This window comes from Nelumbo lutea, chromosome 1 (genome assembly GCF_056320005.1).
Source record: "Nelumbo lutea isolate HS-2025 chromosome 1, American lotus-T2T, whole genome shotgun sequence".
Classification (NCBI taxonomy): domain Eukaryota; kingdom Viridiplantae; phylum Streptophyta; class Magnoliopsida; order Proteales; family Nelumbonaceae; genus Nelumbo; species Nelumbo lutea.
This window is the reverse complement of record NC_142684.1, coordinates 212,131,466-212,151,726: the sequence shown is the minus strand read 5'-3', so window position 1 is coordinate 212,151,726 and position 20,261 is coordinate 212,131,466. Positions and strand designations below refer to the sequence as shown.

The following is a 20,261-nucleotide window of genomic DNA, read 5'->3' as shown; positions in this document are numbered from 1 at the left end:
AAAAGGAAAGGAAAAAAAACTCTAAATAACTCTAATGATTAACCATAGATTCATCAAGTATTGCTTTAAGCGCATGCTATATGTTTGGGGATGAGTGGTAAATAATTGAGCTTTGGGTTTGTATTGGGCTAAGTGGTAAATACCCTCCTTTATCTGGCAAATGGGATCAGGTTTGGATTGAGCTAAATCTGTATTGAACCCGACCTGTTAATATCCTTAGCTGTGTCTAAAGCTTGGACTACTAAGTGACTGAGAGAGGTGCTTTGTCAAGTTCTTCCCTCCCACCTTAAATCCTCCTCGTAAAAGAAAAGGCAAACCAAAATAATCCAAATCATAAAATACCTAGATTAGAATTTCAGAGATGTGGTAGATTTCAGTCAACTTCCTCCATCTTGCTACCTTCAGCAACAGCATCAGCATCCTCTAGTGGGGGCATATCAGCGTCCACATCAGCATCCCCACCATCCTCATCAATGCTTATCCCAAGCTTCAACATCCTATGATCGACCCATTTTTCGGACGAAAGCAACACGGAAGTTTTTGTAGAGAAAGGGATCTTCCTCTGGTTCATTTTCTAGAATAAGAGAGTTGTTTCTCCGTTCACACTAAAATGGTATTACTGCCATTTTCTCAAAATATAACAGTCATGTGGTGTGGCATGTCGAATTGTGATGGGACCTTAATAGTAGGGGAGTAATTAGTCATTTGTCAAAAAATTTGAGGGTACTTTAAGATAATAGTTAAATAGTAAGGGTATAGTTTGTTAATTAGCTAAACATTAGGGATAATTTAAGAAATTTGCCCTTATAATAAACTTACTAAAAATATTATACATTTAATATATTATTTAATTTATTTAATAATATATGACTTGGTTTGGGTCTAAGTCAATTTGAGGCTAGGTAGAATAAGCTCCAAACTAATAATAATTGGGACAATATATCAAGATTCGGAATTGACCCTTTGGTACCAAATCCTGCAACCATAACCAACCCAATCAATTCGGGTCCATGCGATTGGGACTAGGTAGAATCGGCTCCAAACCAATAATAATCAAGATAACATATCAAGAATCAGAACTGACATATTAGTACCAAACCCTAGAACCATAGCTAACCCAATTGGTTCGGGTCCATGGGGTCAGACCCAATCCATTAATAACCCTACTTTTCTTTTCCTCATTTCTCTTAAACTCACCCTAACTTTTCAAAACCTTCCAAAGATCGCATGTTAGAGATGTACGTTAAGAGATGAATATTTTTTACAAATTTACTATACTACCCCCTCCCCTTGAGTTTGCCATGAATGGAATTTGTATGATGATAAAATTTAGGATAAATTAGTAAAATCTCCCTTGAACTTTTTGACCGTTGCTAAAACCTATCTTGGTGGTTAGAATCTACTAACAAGAGGCATGAAAATGTCCAAATTACTCATGCGATTACTATTGAGGCTTATTTAGGTTAGCAATTAATATGAAAGGCAAATTAAAAAAAAATAAATCAATTAAAAAAACAGTGGAAGGGTTTAGGTTAGCAATTAATATGAAGAGAAAAATTGGAAAAATAAACACTTTGGTCAAAAGTAACTAAATGGGTATTTTGGACACTTCCATCCATGCCTCTTTTTAGAAGATTTTGACAAAACGAGATTTACTTGCAACTTGGGCCATGCCAGGCCCGGCCCAAGCATGATGCGGCCTGAATATATATATATAATAATATATTAATATATATCTATAATCTATATTAAGTGTATAATTTTTTTTCAATTTTATTATATTATTTTAATTCGATTTTATTTTACTATTTCATATATAAACAATTGTATACATTAAAAATTGTATAGAATAAAACTTTAAGATTTTTTTTTCAATTTCGTGTATATTTTATTATTTTTTAACTTAAAAAATCATGTTGCCCCGGCTGGCGGCATCCCTTTCGAGGGATTCCAGGCCAAGCAAGCGTGGCCCGTCCAAACCCGCATACCAGCATTGTCCGTTCCAGTGCAGGCTGCCCGCAAAACCACATTACACCTCGTATGAAGGTCGGCTTAAGAAGGTGAACTGCGTGGTTTACCAAAAATTAGATCGGGTTGGAATTTTCCACTTGGGTATTTCTCTAAGATGTATGAAACGAGTTCGATTGGGCTATATATCTACATGTTACAGCGTGGGCTGCACTTCTATCCACGTTGTAACACGTAGATGGTTTAAGTGAAGTACAAAAAAATGTTACAACGTGGGCTGCACTTCCATCCACGTTGTAAGACATAGATGGTTAAAGACGGGAGTGTTTAACTTTCGTTACTTATTTTCTTTACATTTTTTTTAACTTAAAAAATAAAAGAAAAGCTTTAAGTTTATTCATGGTTTTTGAACCGTTGTTGAACCGGACGGTCAAATTGTTTGGCTTGAGAATCGTCTAGACAACCAGTTCCGTTTTACCTCAAACCTGATTTTTGGCCAAAAACCTTTGAATCGGTTAATGATCCATCGACCTATTCAACGATTTTGGCCTTTTTTTTATTTTAATTTTTTATGTCAAAACAGGCCATTCATTTGAATTGGACAATCGAACTATCAACTAAAAAATCGATGGCTAGAATGGACTGGACGGTCAGATAGAAAAAAACCATCCATTTTACCCCAGAACCGTTATTTTACCAAAAATGTTGATTTGGTTAGCAAACCGTTGACATGGGTGTTCAAACCAGCCAACTATTTTGGCCATTTTTTTTATTATTTTTTTTTTAATTTTTTGTCAGAATGGGCCATTCATTAGTTGGTTCGTTTGACCCGGAATGGACCCTTGACCAGTTTGTTGTCCGATCATTGGACCCCTAATGTTAGAATGGGCCATTCATTTGATTCAAACAGTCGGTTCATTTGACCCGGACTGAACCCTTGACCAGTTCGTTGTTCGATCATTGGACCCCTAACTGGTTAGAGGTTTGGTCCAAGTCGAACGGTCTGACCGCTCGAATCAAACAGATGACCCATTCTAACAAAAAAAAATTAAAAAATGACCAAAACCGTTGGACAATTCAAACGGTTTGAACGCATGGATCAGCGGTTTGTTGACCAAATCAATGTTTTTGGCAAAATAACAGTTCTAGGGTAAAATGGATGGTTTCTCTGATATGACTGTCCCGTTCGATTCGATCCGTTTTGATCACTAGTTTTCGAGTCAACGGTTCAACCACCCGATTCAAACGAACAGCTCATTTTTTCATAAAAAATTTAAAAATGTTTAAAAATAATTAAAATAAAAAATGGTAAAAAATCGTTGAATGAATCGATGAATCATTGACCGATTTAAAGGTTTTTGGCCAAGAACCAAGTTTGAGGTAAAGCAAAACTGATTGTCTGGACGTTTCTCAGGCCAAACGGTCTGACCGTCCGGTTCAATAGTGGTTCAAAAATCATGAATAAACTTAAAGCTTTTATTTTATTTTTTAGGTTAAAAAATGTAGAAAAAATAAATAACGGAAATTAGCACTTTTGTCTTTACTTTTTTTTACGTCACTAACCAACCATCTACGTATTACAAGCGGATGGAAGTACAGCCCGCCTTGTAACATGTAGATGTGTAGCGCAGGGGAACTCGTGTGTGACGAGCTACATAACCAATCACCACTGAAGAGGCCAGTCTTCTGAACATAACGATAAACCCACTGACGTGTTTGTTACACAAACTAACATAGCGTTGTGAGCAGCAGATCACCAGTGTCTTCTGTATAATATAACTGTATCACGCAACCAACGCAACCCCAACCCCCAATTATCCCCAAACCACCTTTCAACGAAATAAAAGTATAAAACAACTTACTACCTAAGCCCCTTTTGATCGCATCACGCAGTGACCTCAACCGGACCCACGACAACCTCAGATTCTGTCCGTTGCTCCATTTCTTCCCCCCTCCCTCTCCCTCTATAAAGAACGGACCTTTGATAAGAGAATCAAAGAGGGAGGGACTGAGAGACTATTAGGTTTCTTGTTGGGCTTTTCCGGACACCGTCGGAGCAGCGCAGATGGGCGCCGGCGAGGAGCACCGAAGCTTGATCTTCACGTATGGGACCTTGAAACGAGGCTTCTCCAATCACAACCTTGTTCAGGACATGATCCGAACAGGGGACGCCGTCTATCTCGGCGTTTACCGAACGGTGGAGAGGTACCCACTTGTCTGCGGTCCCTATAGAGTCCCTTTCCTCCTTAACCTCCCGGGATGCGGAGAGCGAGTTTGGGGAGAATTGTACGCCGTGTCCGCACAAGGGCTCGCTCGGATGGACGAGTTGGAGGGAACGAGTCGAGGGCACTACGAGAGGTTGCCGGTGGAGGTATGTTCGGCAAGCAGCGGCGTCGAGAGCGGAGATGGAACGATCGTGGTGGGCGCGGAAGCGTATTACGCGCACAGGAGTTACGGAGAAGAGTTGTGGAAAAGGAATGGGGAGAAGGGGTTCAGGAGGTATTCCGAGAAAGAGGCGAGTGGTTACGTGAGAAGAAAGGATAGGCCTCAGCATCTTACTTTTCTTCAACAGATTCAGTTGTTTTGTTCTCATTCTCTTCCCCCTATTCCTCCTCCTCCTCATCATGCGGTTGCTTTGGCCGATTGATCGATCGATGATCAGTCAAAGAATTTAATATTTGAATTAGCTCGATTTTTGTTGTTGTTGTTGTTGCTCAGGTTTTGCATCTGAAACCTGGTTCTGGGTTTAGTCTTGCCCTTGGTTAAGAATAAGGATAGGCCTTTAGTTGTGACTTGTTCATGTATGCGAACCTTAATATTTGATATTTGTGGTTCTGGTTCTAGTTCTTTTGCTGGCTTTATATCATAAGGCGAAAGGGCAAAGGCTCTTGGGTAGCTGTAGTTCCATACTTAAATTTCTTCATTTTCACGAGGACTCAAGTGGTAGATGAGAAGTGTTTGGATGCTGGTCCAGGGGGAAGACCCATACATATATGCTTGATTAGAGATGATCTTGTGATTCCAGATGATCAACTTCCAGCTGGGGGATTTTATATGGATGCAACCTTCTATAAGTAGAATGTGAACATGGAATATGATTTGTGATCTACTTGGATTAGAATCTTTTTTTTGTGTCCTCTCAATTTGCATCCAAAAGCAAATCTGCTTCACATGTCAGCCTTCCTCACCAGAGAGAGAGAGAGAGAGACCATTGGGGAATGACCCCATTACAAAACTGCAGAAGATAAGGAGGAATATAATTCTAGTAGAATGTGAACATGGAATGTTGTTAGGTCTCTGTCTTGGTGTCCTGGCATTGATAATAGCAAGATATGGACAGTGAAAGAATAGAATGTTGTAATCAGGGAGATGATGGACAGACTATGCTCCTTGGAAAAGGCAGAGGTCTTCTCTCATTCTGCAACTTTAAAATTAATGGTCGATATTGAAATTTCACTAAATTAAGGCTAGTAATTAGTTAAGCTTTGTTTGACGCAACTGAAATAACTAAGTCCTTAGCAATAATATTTGGCTTTGGCATCTAATTGGAAAATGGAATTGCCTCCATCTTTAAGAATAGAGGAATTCGACTGGTTGTGTTACCTGGGATACATTTTAGACAGTCATTGTTTTTTTTCTTTCTTTGTTCAAGTCTCAAACCCTCATTAGAAACACCTTTCATGGTAATCGTTTCTTGACACAAAATCCCCCTTATTTCTATTCAGCTGCAAATTACAATTGTAGAATACTACTCATAGACGGCATACTCTTATCAGTCCTTGAATTGTAAAACCAGTTCCTTAGGAGTTGGGCCCCAGTTAACCCTATATTTTCACCATAGATGTAGTGATGAAGGTTTGGACTAGTGTTGTGGACCAATTTAGGCAGTTACTGACTCAATGGGCACTTCATTTATGAATTGTGATGCATATTCCACTTATGCACTCACTCACCAAAAGGAAAACAAAGTACCTAGAATCATGAGGGCACTATGATTTGAGGCTGAATTAGAATCCACATATATAAATACAATACTTTAGTCTGTATTAATAGGAATCCCCTCAAAGTCCAATATTAAGAGTTGTAATCAAAAGAAACATCACTCGCTTTCACTGAATTCATCTTCCAAGTGGCTAAACAAAGCTGGGGGCCTGGGGCAAGCGCCCCTGGTAGTGTCTCCACATATTTGCATTAAATAATGTTAGAGTCAAGAAGGTTATTAAATAATAATTTAAATGTGGATCCACATCCACAAGTTTATAAATTATTTGGCTGATGCTAATGCACTTGTCAAACAAATTGGAATCTAAATAACCTATCATTTTATTTGGCTTGATTATAGAATCTGGCGCATGGAGGAGTTTTAGTTTATTTTATAGAAAATTGTGTATGACGTTTTGGAAGAAATAAATTAATACACCATGCTGCCTTCGATCAGTCACATGAGTTGACCATTAAGGGTGGTATGTTTGGTATCGTGGTGTATTAGTTACAACTATTTCATTGAAAATCAAGAAAATAGAACGTTTTGACACGCTAGATAATGTATTATAATTTAAGAAAAATTCCGGATTAATATTCTGTACTTTGGATCTAATATTAATTTGGCTCTCGAATTTTAAAATAACCATAATTCATTATCCCAATTTTTAAAACGTGACAATTTATGGACCGTCAACTATGACAGAATTACCCCTCACGTTTTTTAAAACCGAATGAAATGACTTTTTGAAATGACGAAAATGCCTTCACTGATGATAGCTTTCTTATGCAAGTGGGAATCATTGTTGTTCACCTGAGCCTTGCACAAGCTGAAATCAGCGAAGTAGTATGCAGGCATTAAACCCTCCTCTTCTCTTCTCTTCTCTCCTCTCCTCTCCTCTCTATCGTTTTTCTCTCCAATCGTTTCTCCTCCCATCAGAAGCGCCACCCACCTGAGCTTTTTTATTCTTCTCTGAAATAAATCAATAGAAGCAGGGCTCTCACCAGATGGTAATATATCATGATTCAGTTCTTCCTCCTTTTGAGTTTCTTTGAATTATGAATCACTTGCACAAGCTGCATCACATTCATTCCATCCACGCATAGAGAATTGATGATGTGCGATCTGACGCTTCCTACTGGAAAATAGTTCGGATGTCGAATTAAGAAGATTGTCTGGTCAAGTTGCAAGAAAAGAGAGATCAGAGTGTCCAAGATGCTTTCCTAGTGTGGATACTCCAATGCTTAAATCAACGATGAGTGTATTGAGAACTATAAAGCGAGAGAGCTGTGAGAGCTAAATCGCACATACCTTTTGAGGTTGGAAGTGAGACCTTTATATATGTATTGTTTGGCGTGAGCTCCACACTTCGCGTCTGAGATCTCCGGGAAGACATGGCTAACTGGTCTAAAGTCGTCGAATGTAGTTTCGCATGCAGACTAGGCTTTTGTGTCTTCCTTTGTAATGTGACCTTGCAATTAGGGCTGAGAGACTATCTAGGCCAGACATCTGAAGCTTGCTTGGGTTGATCATTCAGATTTTGCCCCCTTGTGATAGCATCATCAATACGTGCATTGTCATTAGCGTTGTTGAAGACATTGTTGCTTGGGGATTCCATTGAGCTTAGGATTAGAGAAATGTGAGAACTTAGCTTTGTGTAGCATTCCCACAGACGACGCCAATTGATGATGCGCAATTTGACGTTCCCTGCTGGCAGACAGCTTGGATGTCGAACTGAGTAAGTCGCCTGGTTGAGCTACAAGAAGAGAGAGATCAGAGTGTCCAAGATGCTTTCCTAGTGTGGGCACTCTAATGCTTAAGCCAACGATGAGTGTATTAAGAGCTATAAAGTGAGAGAACTAGAGAGTTGTGAGAGGTAAATCACACATACCTTCTGAGGTTGGAAATGAGACCTTTATAAAGGCAATGCTTGGCATGAGCTCCTTGCTCCACATCGGAGATCTTTGGGAAGATGTGGTTGACCGGTCCAAAGTCTTCAAAGGTAGTTTCGCAAGAAGACTAGGCTTTTGTCCCTTCCTTCGGAACATTCGGTGTGGGAGTTGACTTCTGGAGGACCCGAGAATGATGGGGCGCCCATATAGGAGGTCGGAGAGCACATCTTGCAAGTCGCCACTTGGATCTCAATCAGGTCAACAAGTCCTCGAGGGAGGTTGCTCCTCATGCCGAGGTCCCTTGGACTGGTACTGATAGGTACCATAGGTCGGCAAGTCCTCGAAGAAGGTCGCTCCTCACGCTGAGGTACCACAGGTTGGCCCTGGATAAGGTGCTACTAGCTACTCTATTGAGGTGTCCAACTTGTGCATGAGGTGCCTCGGACTGATTTTGAAGTGCATCTCATTGACTTGGCGAGATATGCAACTATCTGCATGGCGCTGAGGTATCAAGTGGCAAAGACGGATGCCACATGTAGCTAAGTCAACGGAGGGCCAAATCAACCCTCATTAAGAATATCTGCCAAATATCCTAAAAGCAAAAACACTGCACACATTGCTTCCATCTGCAAATGGGAACAGAGCGCATTTGCCGCTGTAATGGAGCCTTGCACAAGATGCAACACATCTCCACTTATTTGGGAAAATATCACCGGGACAGAGAGCATTTTCCAGAAGTGTTTTTAATCATACCGTTACCGGAGAAAACGAGACGAGAGAAGACAAGCAAGGTTTTTTTTTTTTTTTTGCTATTTTTCTATCATTTTCTATGTAACTTATTACAAGGGTTTTTTTTTATCGACTTTATTTGATTTTGATGCAAAATTTTATCATTTTCTATGTAACTCGGTACATTCTTTTTCTGTATCTGTATTGGGGTTTGAGTGTCCACAGTAGTACAAGTTTGAACTCCAAGATCGAATTCCGGGAAGGCCCTGCGCTACCTATTCTCGACCAAATGATCGAAGACGTAAGTTAACTAATCCTTTCTTCCTTTAATTGTTAAATCAACAACAGATAGTGGATTTATTGATATTTGAGCTTTGTGAATATGAATGAATTTACAGGGAAAGTATCATTGGGACGTTCGATACCATATTGGTGGACACGGACAAGGACAACTATCTCAACTACCACAAGAGGCTGGTGAAGGTTTGGGGTGTAATTGGGTATGACAACACCCTCTGGAATGGGTCTGTGGTGGCTCCGCCAGTCCGCTGGACGCATCCGTCCGCAAGAATGTTAGGTATTACAGGGATTTCGTGTTGGAGGTTAACAAAGCACCGGCTGTGAATCCCAGGATCAAGATCTGCCAGCTCCCACCCTCAAGGCACATACCCTAGCAACAAGTTATACAAATGTTGGCACTTAAATCTATCCAACTACCCTCAACGCACATAACCCTAAAAATTTTGTAACTTCAAAGTCAAAACACCTACACCACGCTTATATGGAATTTCGGAATCTCAACTGCAAACATTGAAAATACAACACACTAGGGTACTGAACACAACCCAAGGGACAAGAATTTTCTTGTAGAGTTGAATACAATAATGTGTGTGTCATACATTGCTAATTTATTTTATATTATTCATTATTTATTTATCTTAATTTCTAATTTTATTAACATATAATATATTCCTAGTTAAGTTAATTAAGTTTTAGCAAGTTAAGTATTTAGTTACTTTTCTGCATTTTCTCTATTCATCAATATATTAATATATTCTTAATTAAGTCAATTAAGTTTAGCAAGTTAATTATTACTAAACAACTCTTTTATTTATTAATACTAATTAATTGCTAAATAAAAAATGGGGGAGAGAGTAAATAAGAATTAGAGATAATTTAAGAGAGAAACTCTCTATTAAATTAGAGATAATTTAGGAGATCAATAGGAGTTAGAGATAATTTAGGAGAAAGTGGGAGATAGTGGAGGATATAGTTTAAGAGAAATTTTAGGTGGGGAAGGAGAACATTTCATTGGTTATTTCACAAATGACATGGAATAAAAAAAGAAAAAATTTAAAAAAGAAAAAATTTTTAGACTGCTGTATTTATCATATATATAAATAAATTAAACAGATAAACAGTAATAGTCAGATCATAACAGAAGCTGTAGATGCAATTCTATGGTTTGATCATAATAAGATTCTAGTTGTTTATTGCTACAGGTGAGATGATTTTTGTGAAAACGTGTGTGGATTTTTCTGGGTTTTAAAACTGATCACACAAATTCAAGATATGTATGGAAAACGTTGTTTTGAATTAGTTAATTTTCTTGGCCAGAGGAACGGATTGAGAGGTTAACAGACGTGCATGCATGGAGATTCTCTGTAACTTGTATATATCAATACGCATGGAAGCTGAAATTTTCCAAATCCTTTCTTCTAATATAAACCCCAGAAACTTATCAGGAAAAGCATCGAACAGAGGCGAGAGACTACACACCTCACACTTATCTGTTACCAGAAAACATTAAACATGAAGACAGTCTTGGCATTTGTTTTGTTTCTTCATCTGTTAAGACTCATCGGTTGTGTTTTGGATCGTAGCCAGTTTCCTCAATCCTTCCCTTTTGGAACTGCTACATCTTCTTATCAGGTAATGCCATTCATGGCATTCTCTGCCTGATCCAGCTACTGGGTGTTTATTTCTGGGTTTCAATTTGGCTAGATTTAGCCATGTTAATTTGGATGTGGGTTGGCTTATTCGGGCTAAGCATGTAGGAATCTCCGTGCCCAACCAGACCCATTGTCTCTCTAAATCAAGGCCGAAATATTTGGACCTTTTCATGTTAATTCAACCTTTTCCTTCCTTTCCCTATTTTTCTTTCAAACCAAACACTACTTTAATGAAAAGATCAACTAAATCCTTCTGATGAGGGCAGATTTGGCCCTCTAGTAAAATTGTGACACGTGGCACCCCCGTGACAACTAGGAAAACACCCAGCCAACAAACTTACGAAGTTGGTGACCCACCCGGGCACCTGTTTGGCCGGCCTGGCGCGACCTGCGCGCAGCCTGACGCGCGCCTGCGTGGCGCGCGCGGCCTGCGCGAATTGCGCACGGCGCGCACAAACTGCGCGGCACGCGCGCGGCCTGCACGAACTACGCACGGCCTGCGCGAACTGCGCACGACCCGCGCGACCTGGCCGACCTGGACCAGCCTAGCGCATGATCCAACCAAGGCGCCAGCTTGATGACCTGATCTAGACACTGACCCGCCGACTGACACAGGCGCCAGCTTGACGACCTGATCTAGACACTGACCCGCCGACTGACACAGGCGCCAGCTTGACGACCTGATCTAGACACTGACCCGCCGACTGACACAGGCGCCAGCTTGACGACCTGATCTAGACACTGTCCCGCCGACCTGACAACCTGGCCTAAACACTGACCCGCCGACTGATGTAGGCACCCCTCTGACAACCCGGCCCAGGCGCCGACCTGGCTGCCTGACACAAGCGCCAGCCTGACGACCTCGAGGAGTTCACCACCGTACCCCGGTTCTGACAGGATGCGACGAGTCTTACCGTTTGGAGGCTTTTCACCCACCTAACCCGCGAAGACTCCGGTATATAAAGACCTCACCCCCCAAAGGGGAGGGGGATGGAAAAAAAAGGGAAGTAGCCCTGCTCTCTAGCTCTCTCATATTATCTTCAAAGCTCTCTACAATAAGAGTGCTAACTTAAGCATCGGAGAGCCCCCACCGGGAAAGTACCCCCGAGACCTCTGATTCGGTTCTCGCAGGTCCTTCAGCTCCCGCCGCCTACGAAGAGGAGTAAAAGATGCAGTTCTCGGAAGTCCCTCAGCTCCCCCCACCTACAAGGAGGAGGAAGAGATGGAGTTCTCGGAGGTCCCTCAACTCCCGCCACCTACAAGGAGGAGGAAAAGATGGAGTTCTCGGAGGTCCCTTAGCTCCCGCCACCTACAAAGAGGAGGAAAAGATGGAGTTCTCGCAGGTCTCTCAGCTCCCGCCACCTACAAAGAGGAGGAAAAGATGAAGTTCTCGCAGGTCCCTCATCTCCCGCAGCCTACAAAGGAAAGAAGACCACCTCATGCTGAGAGCAATCAAATTGCGCCGCACCAGGGAGCTCCAACATTCTCTAAGGCATCGACCGCCTAGTAGGGAGTTCGCCACCAGGAAGTTCACCCCCAGGCAGTTCGCCACCAAGGCAGTTCGCCACCAAGCAGTTCGCCACCAAGGCAGTTCGCCACCAGGGAGTTCGCCACCAGGGAGTTCGCCCCCAGGCAGTTCGCCCCTAGGCAGTTCGCCACCAAGGCAGTTCGCCCCAAGGCAGTTTGCCCCCAGGCAGTTCGCCCCCAGACAGTTCGCCACCAAGGCAGTTCGCCACCAGGCAGTTCGTCACCAGGGAGTTCGCCACCAGGCAGTTCGCCCCCAGACAGTTTGCCACCAAGGCAGTTCGCCCCCAGGCAGTTCGTCACCAGGAAGTTCGCCACCAGGCAGTTCGCCCCCAGGCAGTTCGCCCCCAGGCAGTTCGCCACCAGGGCAGTTCGCCCCCAGGCAGTTCGCCACCAGGGAGTTCGTCACCAGGCAGTCCGCCACCAAGGCAGTTCGCCACCAAGCAGTTAGTTACCAAGCAGTTCTCCCCCAGGGAGTTCGCCACCAAGTAGCTCGTCACTAAGGCACGCCACCACCGGGTCGAATAACGAGGTACTTTGCCAAAAAATTTTACATCACAAAACATTGGTACATGGCCGAAAACGGTTACATCACCTTCCAAGATGAAGACATTTGTATCTCGAGATACTTTTTCTTTTTCTTTCTATTTTTTTATTTTTTACACAAGGAAAAGATTTTCATGCCCTTTTTATGCTTTTTATTTCCCAGATTGAAGGTGCCTACTTAGAAGGAAACAAAAGCCTCAGCAATTGGGATGTGTTCACTCACATACCAAGTGAAATTACTTATAGTTTATTTATTTTTCCATTATATATTCTTCATTGGGTAGTCATTATTGTAGAGATGGAAATTAAAAAAATTAATGAAACTGGTTCAAATCCATCTCATTTTCATTTTCATTTCTTATATTCAGGCAAAATAAAGGATGGAAGTAATGGAGATGTGGCAGATGATCACCACCATCGTTACATGGTAAAAATAAAATAAAATAAAATAAATATATTTGTTTCATTGTTGAACTAATAAAATACATTGGAACAATGGTTTACCAAAAAAAAAAGAAAAAAAAAGAAAAGGGAAAATATTGATTGTGTCTCTTAAACCCCGAATTTAATAATTGAGTGTTAGATTGCATTAATCTCTTACATCAGTTTATTAGTAGCACTTGTGTCAGCAATTGAAACTATTTTCTTTCTTATATGTTTTCATATCAAATAAGAGGACTTCTCATTTAATCTCCTTATATGTTTTCATCTCAAACAGGAAGATATAGAATTAATGCATCAACTTTGAGTGAATTCCTACAGATTCTCTATTTCATGGTCAAGGGTCCTGCCAAGTAAGTTCTAGTGGAATTCTTAATTTTAACTCCTTGTTTAATTATCAGTAGAGACCATAGCAACATGGAACTGACAGTTAAATCTGTGTTAACACCAGGAGGCTGATTTGGGGAGGTTAATTCTGAAGGAATTGAATTTTATGACAAACTTATAAATGCCCTCTTGCTCAAGGGTAATTCCTTTTGTTTTTTTTTTCCTATTGAAATCCCTCTCCTACACAAACAAACATTCATAATACGGTTTTAATTTCTTGGTCAGATATATCATCTCTATTCAGGCATAATACTGATTAGAATAGTTCCTATCTTGTTATTGAACCAGGGATACAACCATTTGTTACATTAAATCACTATGACATCCCTCAAGAACTTGAAGACCGATATGGGGCATGGCTGAATGCACAAATACAGTAAATTTCTCTCTTCCATTAATTTTATACTTTTCTTCTATTTTGTGGGCTTGGTTGTTGTTGTTAAAAACGCTGATCAGGTAAGTGTATTTATCCATGTTCTTTTTATTTTCTATGTAAATAAGACAATGACTGTTTTAGCTATAAAAGTTCGTTATTTAAATGGACATTTTTGTCTCATATCCAAGTGTTGACAATTTTTCCCCAAGTGGGAAAGTTATTTATTCAGCCACCTGGGTGATGGGTATCTCTTATCCGGGCAAGTGATACCTAAGTAATTTTCCCTAGTCCCCACATAAATAAGAAAAAAGAACATGGGTTTCTTGATCAATTGAAACCAAAATCTATTGACCAACTTTCCCCCTCACAAAATCCAAAAAACAATTGCTCCCTAAGTGAAAAGTTGCATATTATTGCTAATTTATTGTACTGGCTAGTAATTTGTTTGATTTGTTGTCATTCTCTTCTTTGCTTGCACAACAAATTGATGCCTCTACTTGGATAAAAAAAAAAAAATTGTTTAGGCAAGACTTTGGATATTTTGCGGAGGCGTGCTTCAAAGCTTTTGGTGATAGAGTGAAGTATTGGAGCACATTCAATGAGCCAAACATTATGGTGACATATGGTTACTTATTTGGAAAATACCCACCTTCCCATTGTTCCAATCCCTTTGGTGATTGTCGGTTTGGGGACTCTGCATTGGAGCCATTCATTGCTACACATAATGTAATATTATCCCATGCCACTGCCGCTGAAATCTACAGGAAAAAATATCAGGTATATTTATAAAATAAACATTACCCAATTATAAAAACATTTGTGACCAGTGTTTCTAATCCATATATACTTGATCCGGCCGGTCTAATCGTTGACCCAATGGCCCAATTACAGTTCCAGTTTGGATCAATACCTAAGGGTCCATTCGGCTTGCAGTCAGAATTAGAATCGGAGTCGGAATGATCTATTCTCGTAGTCTGTTTGGTTCAGACAGGAATGAGAATGAAAATTAGAATAAAAAAGAATGTGATTTTATTTCATGAAATAACCATTCTCTCAAATGAGGAAATGCTATTCCAACAAGAATAGGAATAGGAACAGGAATGAGAATGAAAATTAGAATAAAAAAGAATGTGATTTCATTTCATGAAATAAATATTCTCTCAAATGAGGAAATGCTATTCCAACAAGAATAGGAATAGGATTTTGATTCCACTCAACCAAATAGTTGGAATCAGAATAGCCTATTCCGATTTTGATTTCAGACCCTATAAATTATTATATATATTACAGATAAAACAATTGATTTGGGAAATGACCCATTGGCCTAAATGGTTGAACCATTAACCTGAAATCATTTAATATAGTTCTTACTGTTTATGAAATTCTCTTGAAATCTTATGTTATAAATAAATTGTAATTTTTATAAACAAGGCCAAACAAAGAGGAAATATTGGGATAGTGGGTACAAGCCACTTAGAGATACCCCAACAGATAATTTCGCAGTTCAACGAGCTCAAGCCTTTGACACCGCCTGGTAACTAATTCAAAATCGTTTTCAATATAAATATTGATAGCAAATGCTTGATTTTCATGCTCATCGAATTTTCTTCTAATATGGAATCACAGGTTCTTGGATCCTATAATTTATGGTGACTATCCTCCTGAAATGCGCCAAATTTTGGGTTCTAGATTACCAACATTTTCTTTGGAGGATAAGAAGAAGTTAGGGAACAAGCTGGATTTCATTGGAGTTAACCATTATACTACACACTATGTAAAAGACTGCATGTTTTCTCAATGTGAATCTAGTACCTCTTTAGGGGAAGCTTATGTTTACATTACTGGAGAAAAATATGGCCACCCAATTGGACACCTGGTAAGAAATAATATCTTATGAAAACTTATTTTCAGCATTTTTTGGTAGAGCTTCGGTATACGCTTATTTTGGATATCCAAGACTTGGAATTCATCTGGAGATAATTAATATCATGGTTTTCAAATCACCATTGACCTGGACGGTCTGATGACCATTAGGCATGGAAACTTTTTAGGCAATTGGTTCTGTTTCACCCAAAGTTTTTAAAACCAACTTAGAGAACGAATCGGTTAGGGGTCCGGTTCCTGGATTGAATGGTCGGCCCGTTCTGACAAAAAAAATTAAAATTTAAAAAATAAAAGACGATCAAAACCGTTGAACGGTTTAAATGGTTCAACTGCCTGGGTCAATGGTTTGTTGACCAAATCAACATTTTTTTTTTGCAAATATCTAGTTTTGGAAAAAAATGGAACTGATCACCTGATTGGTTCCTGGTTTTCCAGCCCGACCATCCGACCCGATCCGGTTTTAAAAACCATGGTTTCACCCATAACCCATATCTTAGCCAAAAATTATGACTTGATCAGTGACCCGTTGATTTGGGCAATTGAATCGGCTATCCATTTGACCTGAACAATGATTTTTTTACGATTTTTTATTTTAATTAATTTTTATTGTTTTAAATTATAACAGGTCTTTTATTCGAAACAGATAGTCAAACCACTAATTGGCTATACTGATGTATTTATTTTTCCTTCTCCAGACATCAATGCCATCAATCTATGTTGTTCCATATGGTATGGAGAAAATTATCATTAGTTCAAAGAAAGATATAACAATATACCAATGTTCATCATTGATATGGATGCGTTCCTCGGGAAGAAATATCATCGCAATCGGTAGCAGCAGTGATCCGATGTTCTCATCCTATCCAATTCAGCAGCAACGACCCGATGTTCTCAACCTATCCAATTCAGTAACAACGGTATTCTTATCAGTTCGGCAGATTGGATTAGATTACCTTAACTTATCTTATCTTATTAGGTTGACTTATCTTATCAGATTATGATTAAGAGAGACTTATCTTATCATATTAGGATTAAGAGAGACTTATCTTATCTTATCAAGATAAAGCTAGAGGTCTCCCTATTCAGCAAGGAGTCTCCTTAAGAACAGGACTCTTGTAATCTCCTATTTAAGGAGTCACTATTATTGAATAAAGGCAACGAATACTCAATCAAGAAGAGAGTAAGGAGAGTTGGTGATCTCTTGAACAAATCACCAACGCGCTAAGATAGGTACCTCAAGAAAAGGGAGGGACAAGGGAAAACAGGAGGTTTTTCCCGTGGACCGACCCGTGACGAGATTCTATGGGTGACATCAGGGAGCTACGGCTCTGATGGAGTTATTCCTTTCTAGCAAGGAGAGGAACACAAAAGGGGCGACAGCCACTAGCGACCGCCGACCAGACCTGTCGGTGTCTCCCGGCGAGCAGCAGATCGTCAACCAGGGGCCGCGGTCATTCCCAAGTATAGCATGTTGGAATTCTCTTCGTACAACGGCAACGGAGATCCCTTGAAATGGCTGTACCGGTGCTAGCAGTTTTTTCAAAATCAACGGACAGACGATAGAGACAAGGTAAGCCTATCCGCCTTCCACCTAACGGAGGAAGCGCAACTCTAGTTCTATCGATTGGAATAGGAAGAACCCGGGCTCAGTTGGACCTTGTTCAAATCCTACTTCCTTCTTAGGTTTGGGCCCCCACTGACAAGCAACCCCTTAGGCTAGCTGATCAACCTTAAACAAACCTGCACGGTGGCAGAATACCAGCGCCAGTTCCAGACCCTGCTCGCTAGGGCATCTTCAGTGCGACCAGACCAGCAGGTAGACATGTTCACCACCGGGTTAGTAGAACCCCTGAGGGAGGACGTGGAAATGCAGAATCCCCCAACCTAGTTACAGCCATGAACTTAGCTCGCGCGTTTGAGTGCAAGCTGCAATTCAGCCGCGGGACCTTCACTATGGGATGTCCACCGACTTCATGGGCACCACCCCTTCTTCTACAATCAGCCGGGAACGGAGGTCTCGCATGAACAACATCTTTAGATTGACAGCAAGTATAGGGAGCAACATAGTGGCTCCCCCCATTAAGCGTTTGACCAGAGCCGAGATGGCAGAACGCCGAGCGAGGCCAATGTTTCAACTGCGACGATCTCTACTCGGCAGGACATAGGTGCAAGAGGATTTTCTTCCTCCTAGTGGATGAACAAGAGGAGGACGAAGAAGAACCCATCACATTCGAGTCAGAGATCTCTCTCCACGCAAGGTTGCAGGGTAAAGGCGAGAACACCACAGGTTCATGCGCTTCAGATAGAAATGACGCATACGACAACAATGGAATGACTCCTCGCCGAATTTTCAGATGTGTTCCAGGAACCCAAGGGACTCCCTCCTCCCCGAGCATGCGATCATCGAGTCCCCCTGGTGGCGGGTTTAGAACCAGTCGTTGTTAGGCCTTATCACAACCCTCTTCTACGAAATAGAAAAACAATGTGTTGAGATGCTGAAACAGGGGATCATACGTAATAGCCGCCCTCCCTTCTCTTTGCCGGTCCTGTTGGTAGCAAAACAGGATGGATCTTGGAGGTTCTGTGTTGACTACAGGGAGCTCAATAGCCGGATGGTCAAGGATAAGTTTCCTATTCCCGTTGTGGACGAACTGTTGGACAAGCTGCATGGTGCCCAATACTTCTCCAAGTTAGACCTCAGGTCCAGATATTTCTAGGTCCGAATGGCTCTCGGAGACGTGGAGAAAACTGCCTTTCAAACCCACCACGGTCACTTTTGAATTTTTAGTCATGCAGTTCAGTCTCACCAATGCCCCATCCACATTCTAGTCTTTGATGAACGAGGTATTTCAGTCCCATCTGCGCAAATTTGTTTTATCGTTCTTTGACGACATTCTTGTTTACAGTAAATCATGGGTAGAACATGTGCACCATTTGCGGACCGTTTTCGAGCTCCTGCGCCAACACAAACTCTTCCTTAAATGGTCCAAGTGCTCCTTCGGGGAGCGGCATGTTCTTTATTTAGGTCACATCATCCACGGGCAAGGTGTGATGGTCGACAGTTCCAAAACTCAAGCTATCAAGGAATGGCCCAAGCCTCAATCTGCCAAGGCCCTACGCAGGTTCCTACTTTTAACAGGTTACTACCATAAATTTGTGCAGAATTATGGTCTCTTGGCTGCCCTGTTAACCACCTACTAAAGAAAAATTCCTTTCGGTGGGACAACGCAGCCGATACAGCTTTTGCGACATTAAGAGATACCCTGTCCTCCACCCCAGTTCTACAACTACTGAATTTCGCTCTCGAGTTTTCAATCGAGTGCGATGCCTCCGGAATGGGTATCGGGGCCGTATTAGAGCAGCAAGGGCACCCGATTGCCTTCTTCAGCCGTAAGTTGGCTGACCGACATTTAAAACTTCCAACCTATGAGTGCGAACTAATCGGGCTAGCTAGATTCGTCCAACACTGGAGACCGTACTTGTGGGGGCGGTCATTCGTTGTCAAAACCGATCACTATAGCCTCAAGTACTTGTTGGAGCAATGACTCACCACTTCTCCTCAGCAGCATTGGGTTAGCAAACAGCTTGGGTTCGATTTTCGGGTGGAATACAAGGTGGGATTCTCGAATCGCGCAACTGATGCTTTGTCTAGACACGATGTGGATGCGATGTTTCTATGTGGAATTTCCCAACCCCGTATCTCTCTATTAGACGACATCAAGAAGGCAATACCACAATCACCTGAATGGTCACTCCTTGTACAGAAAGTTCAGTCCGAGGCCGCCGACTCCAATTGGTCCCTTCATGACGGGTTGGTACTGTATAAGGGTCGGGTACATCTCCCACCAGACTCCCCTTTGATTCCTTCCATCATCTCCAACATCTATAACTCCACCCATGAGGGCATTTAGAAAACATTGCACCGCGTTCGAGCTGATTTCCATTAGCAAGGTATGAAGGATTCTATTCGGGATTTTGTCCAAAATTGCTCCACATGCCAACAGTATAAATGGGAAAACCTGCACCCGATAGACCTCCTTCAGCCCCTTTCGATCCCAACACAAATTTGGACCGACATCTCCATGGACTTCATCGAGGGATTACCCAGGTAGGCAGCAAATCAGTTCTATTCGTGGTGGTGGATCGCTTCTCTAAATATGCCCACTTCATTCCTCTATCACACCTGTACAGCGCCACTTCAGTTGCCCTCACCTTCTTTACACATGTTTTCCGCTTACATGGGTTACCGGAATCCATCGTCAGCGATAGGGACCCAGTTTTCACTAGTGCCTTCTAGATGGAACTCCACCCATGAGGGCATTTAGGTAACATTGCACCGCATCCGGGCTGATTTCCATTAGCAAGGTATGAAGGCTTTTATTCAGGATTTTGTCCAAAATTGCTCCACGTGCCAACAGTATAAATGGGAAAACCTGCACCCGGCAGGCCTCCTTCAGCACCTTTCGATCCCAACACAAATTTGGGCCGACATCTCCATGGACTTCATCGAGGGATTACCCAAGGTAGGCGGCAAATCAGTTCTGTTTGTGGTGGTGGATCGCTTCTCTAAATATGCCCAC

At 41.5% G+C, this 20,261-nt stretch overlaps 1 protein-coding gene and 1 pseudogene across 1 annotated transcript; both read left to right on the top strand.

Moving 5' to 3' along the window:
* Positions 1 to 3,931: 3,931 nt before the first annotated feature.
* Positions 3,932 to 4,811, top strand: LOC148880827 (putative gamma-glutamylcyclotransferase At3g02910). The gene has a single exon (XM_088962876.1). It carries the CDS (start codon positions 4,034 to 4,036, stop codon positions 4,613 to 4,615), a length of 582 nt encoding a protein of 193 aa, XP_088819002.1. The 5' UTR covers positions 3,932 to 4,033; the 3' UTR covers positions 4,616 to 4,811.
* Positions 4,812 to 10,383: 5,572 nt separating this feature from the next.
* Positions 10,384 to 16,516, top strand: LOC148880826 (beta-glucosidase 18-like; annotated as a pseudogene).
* The last annotated feature ends 3,745 nt before the right edge of the window (positions 16,517 to 20,261 follow it).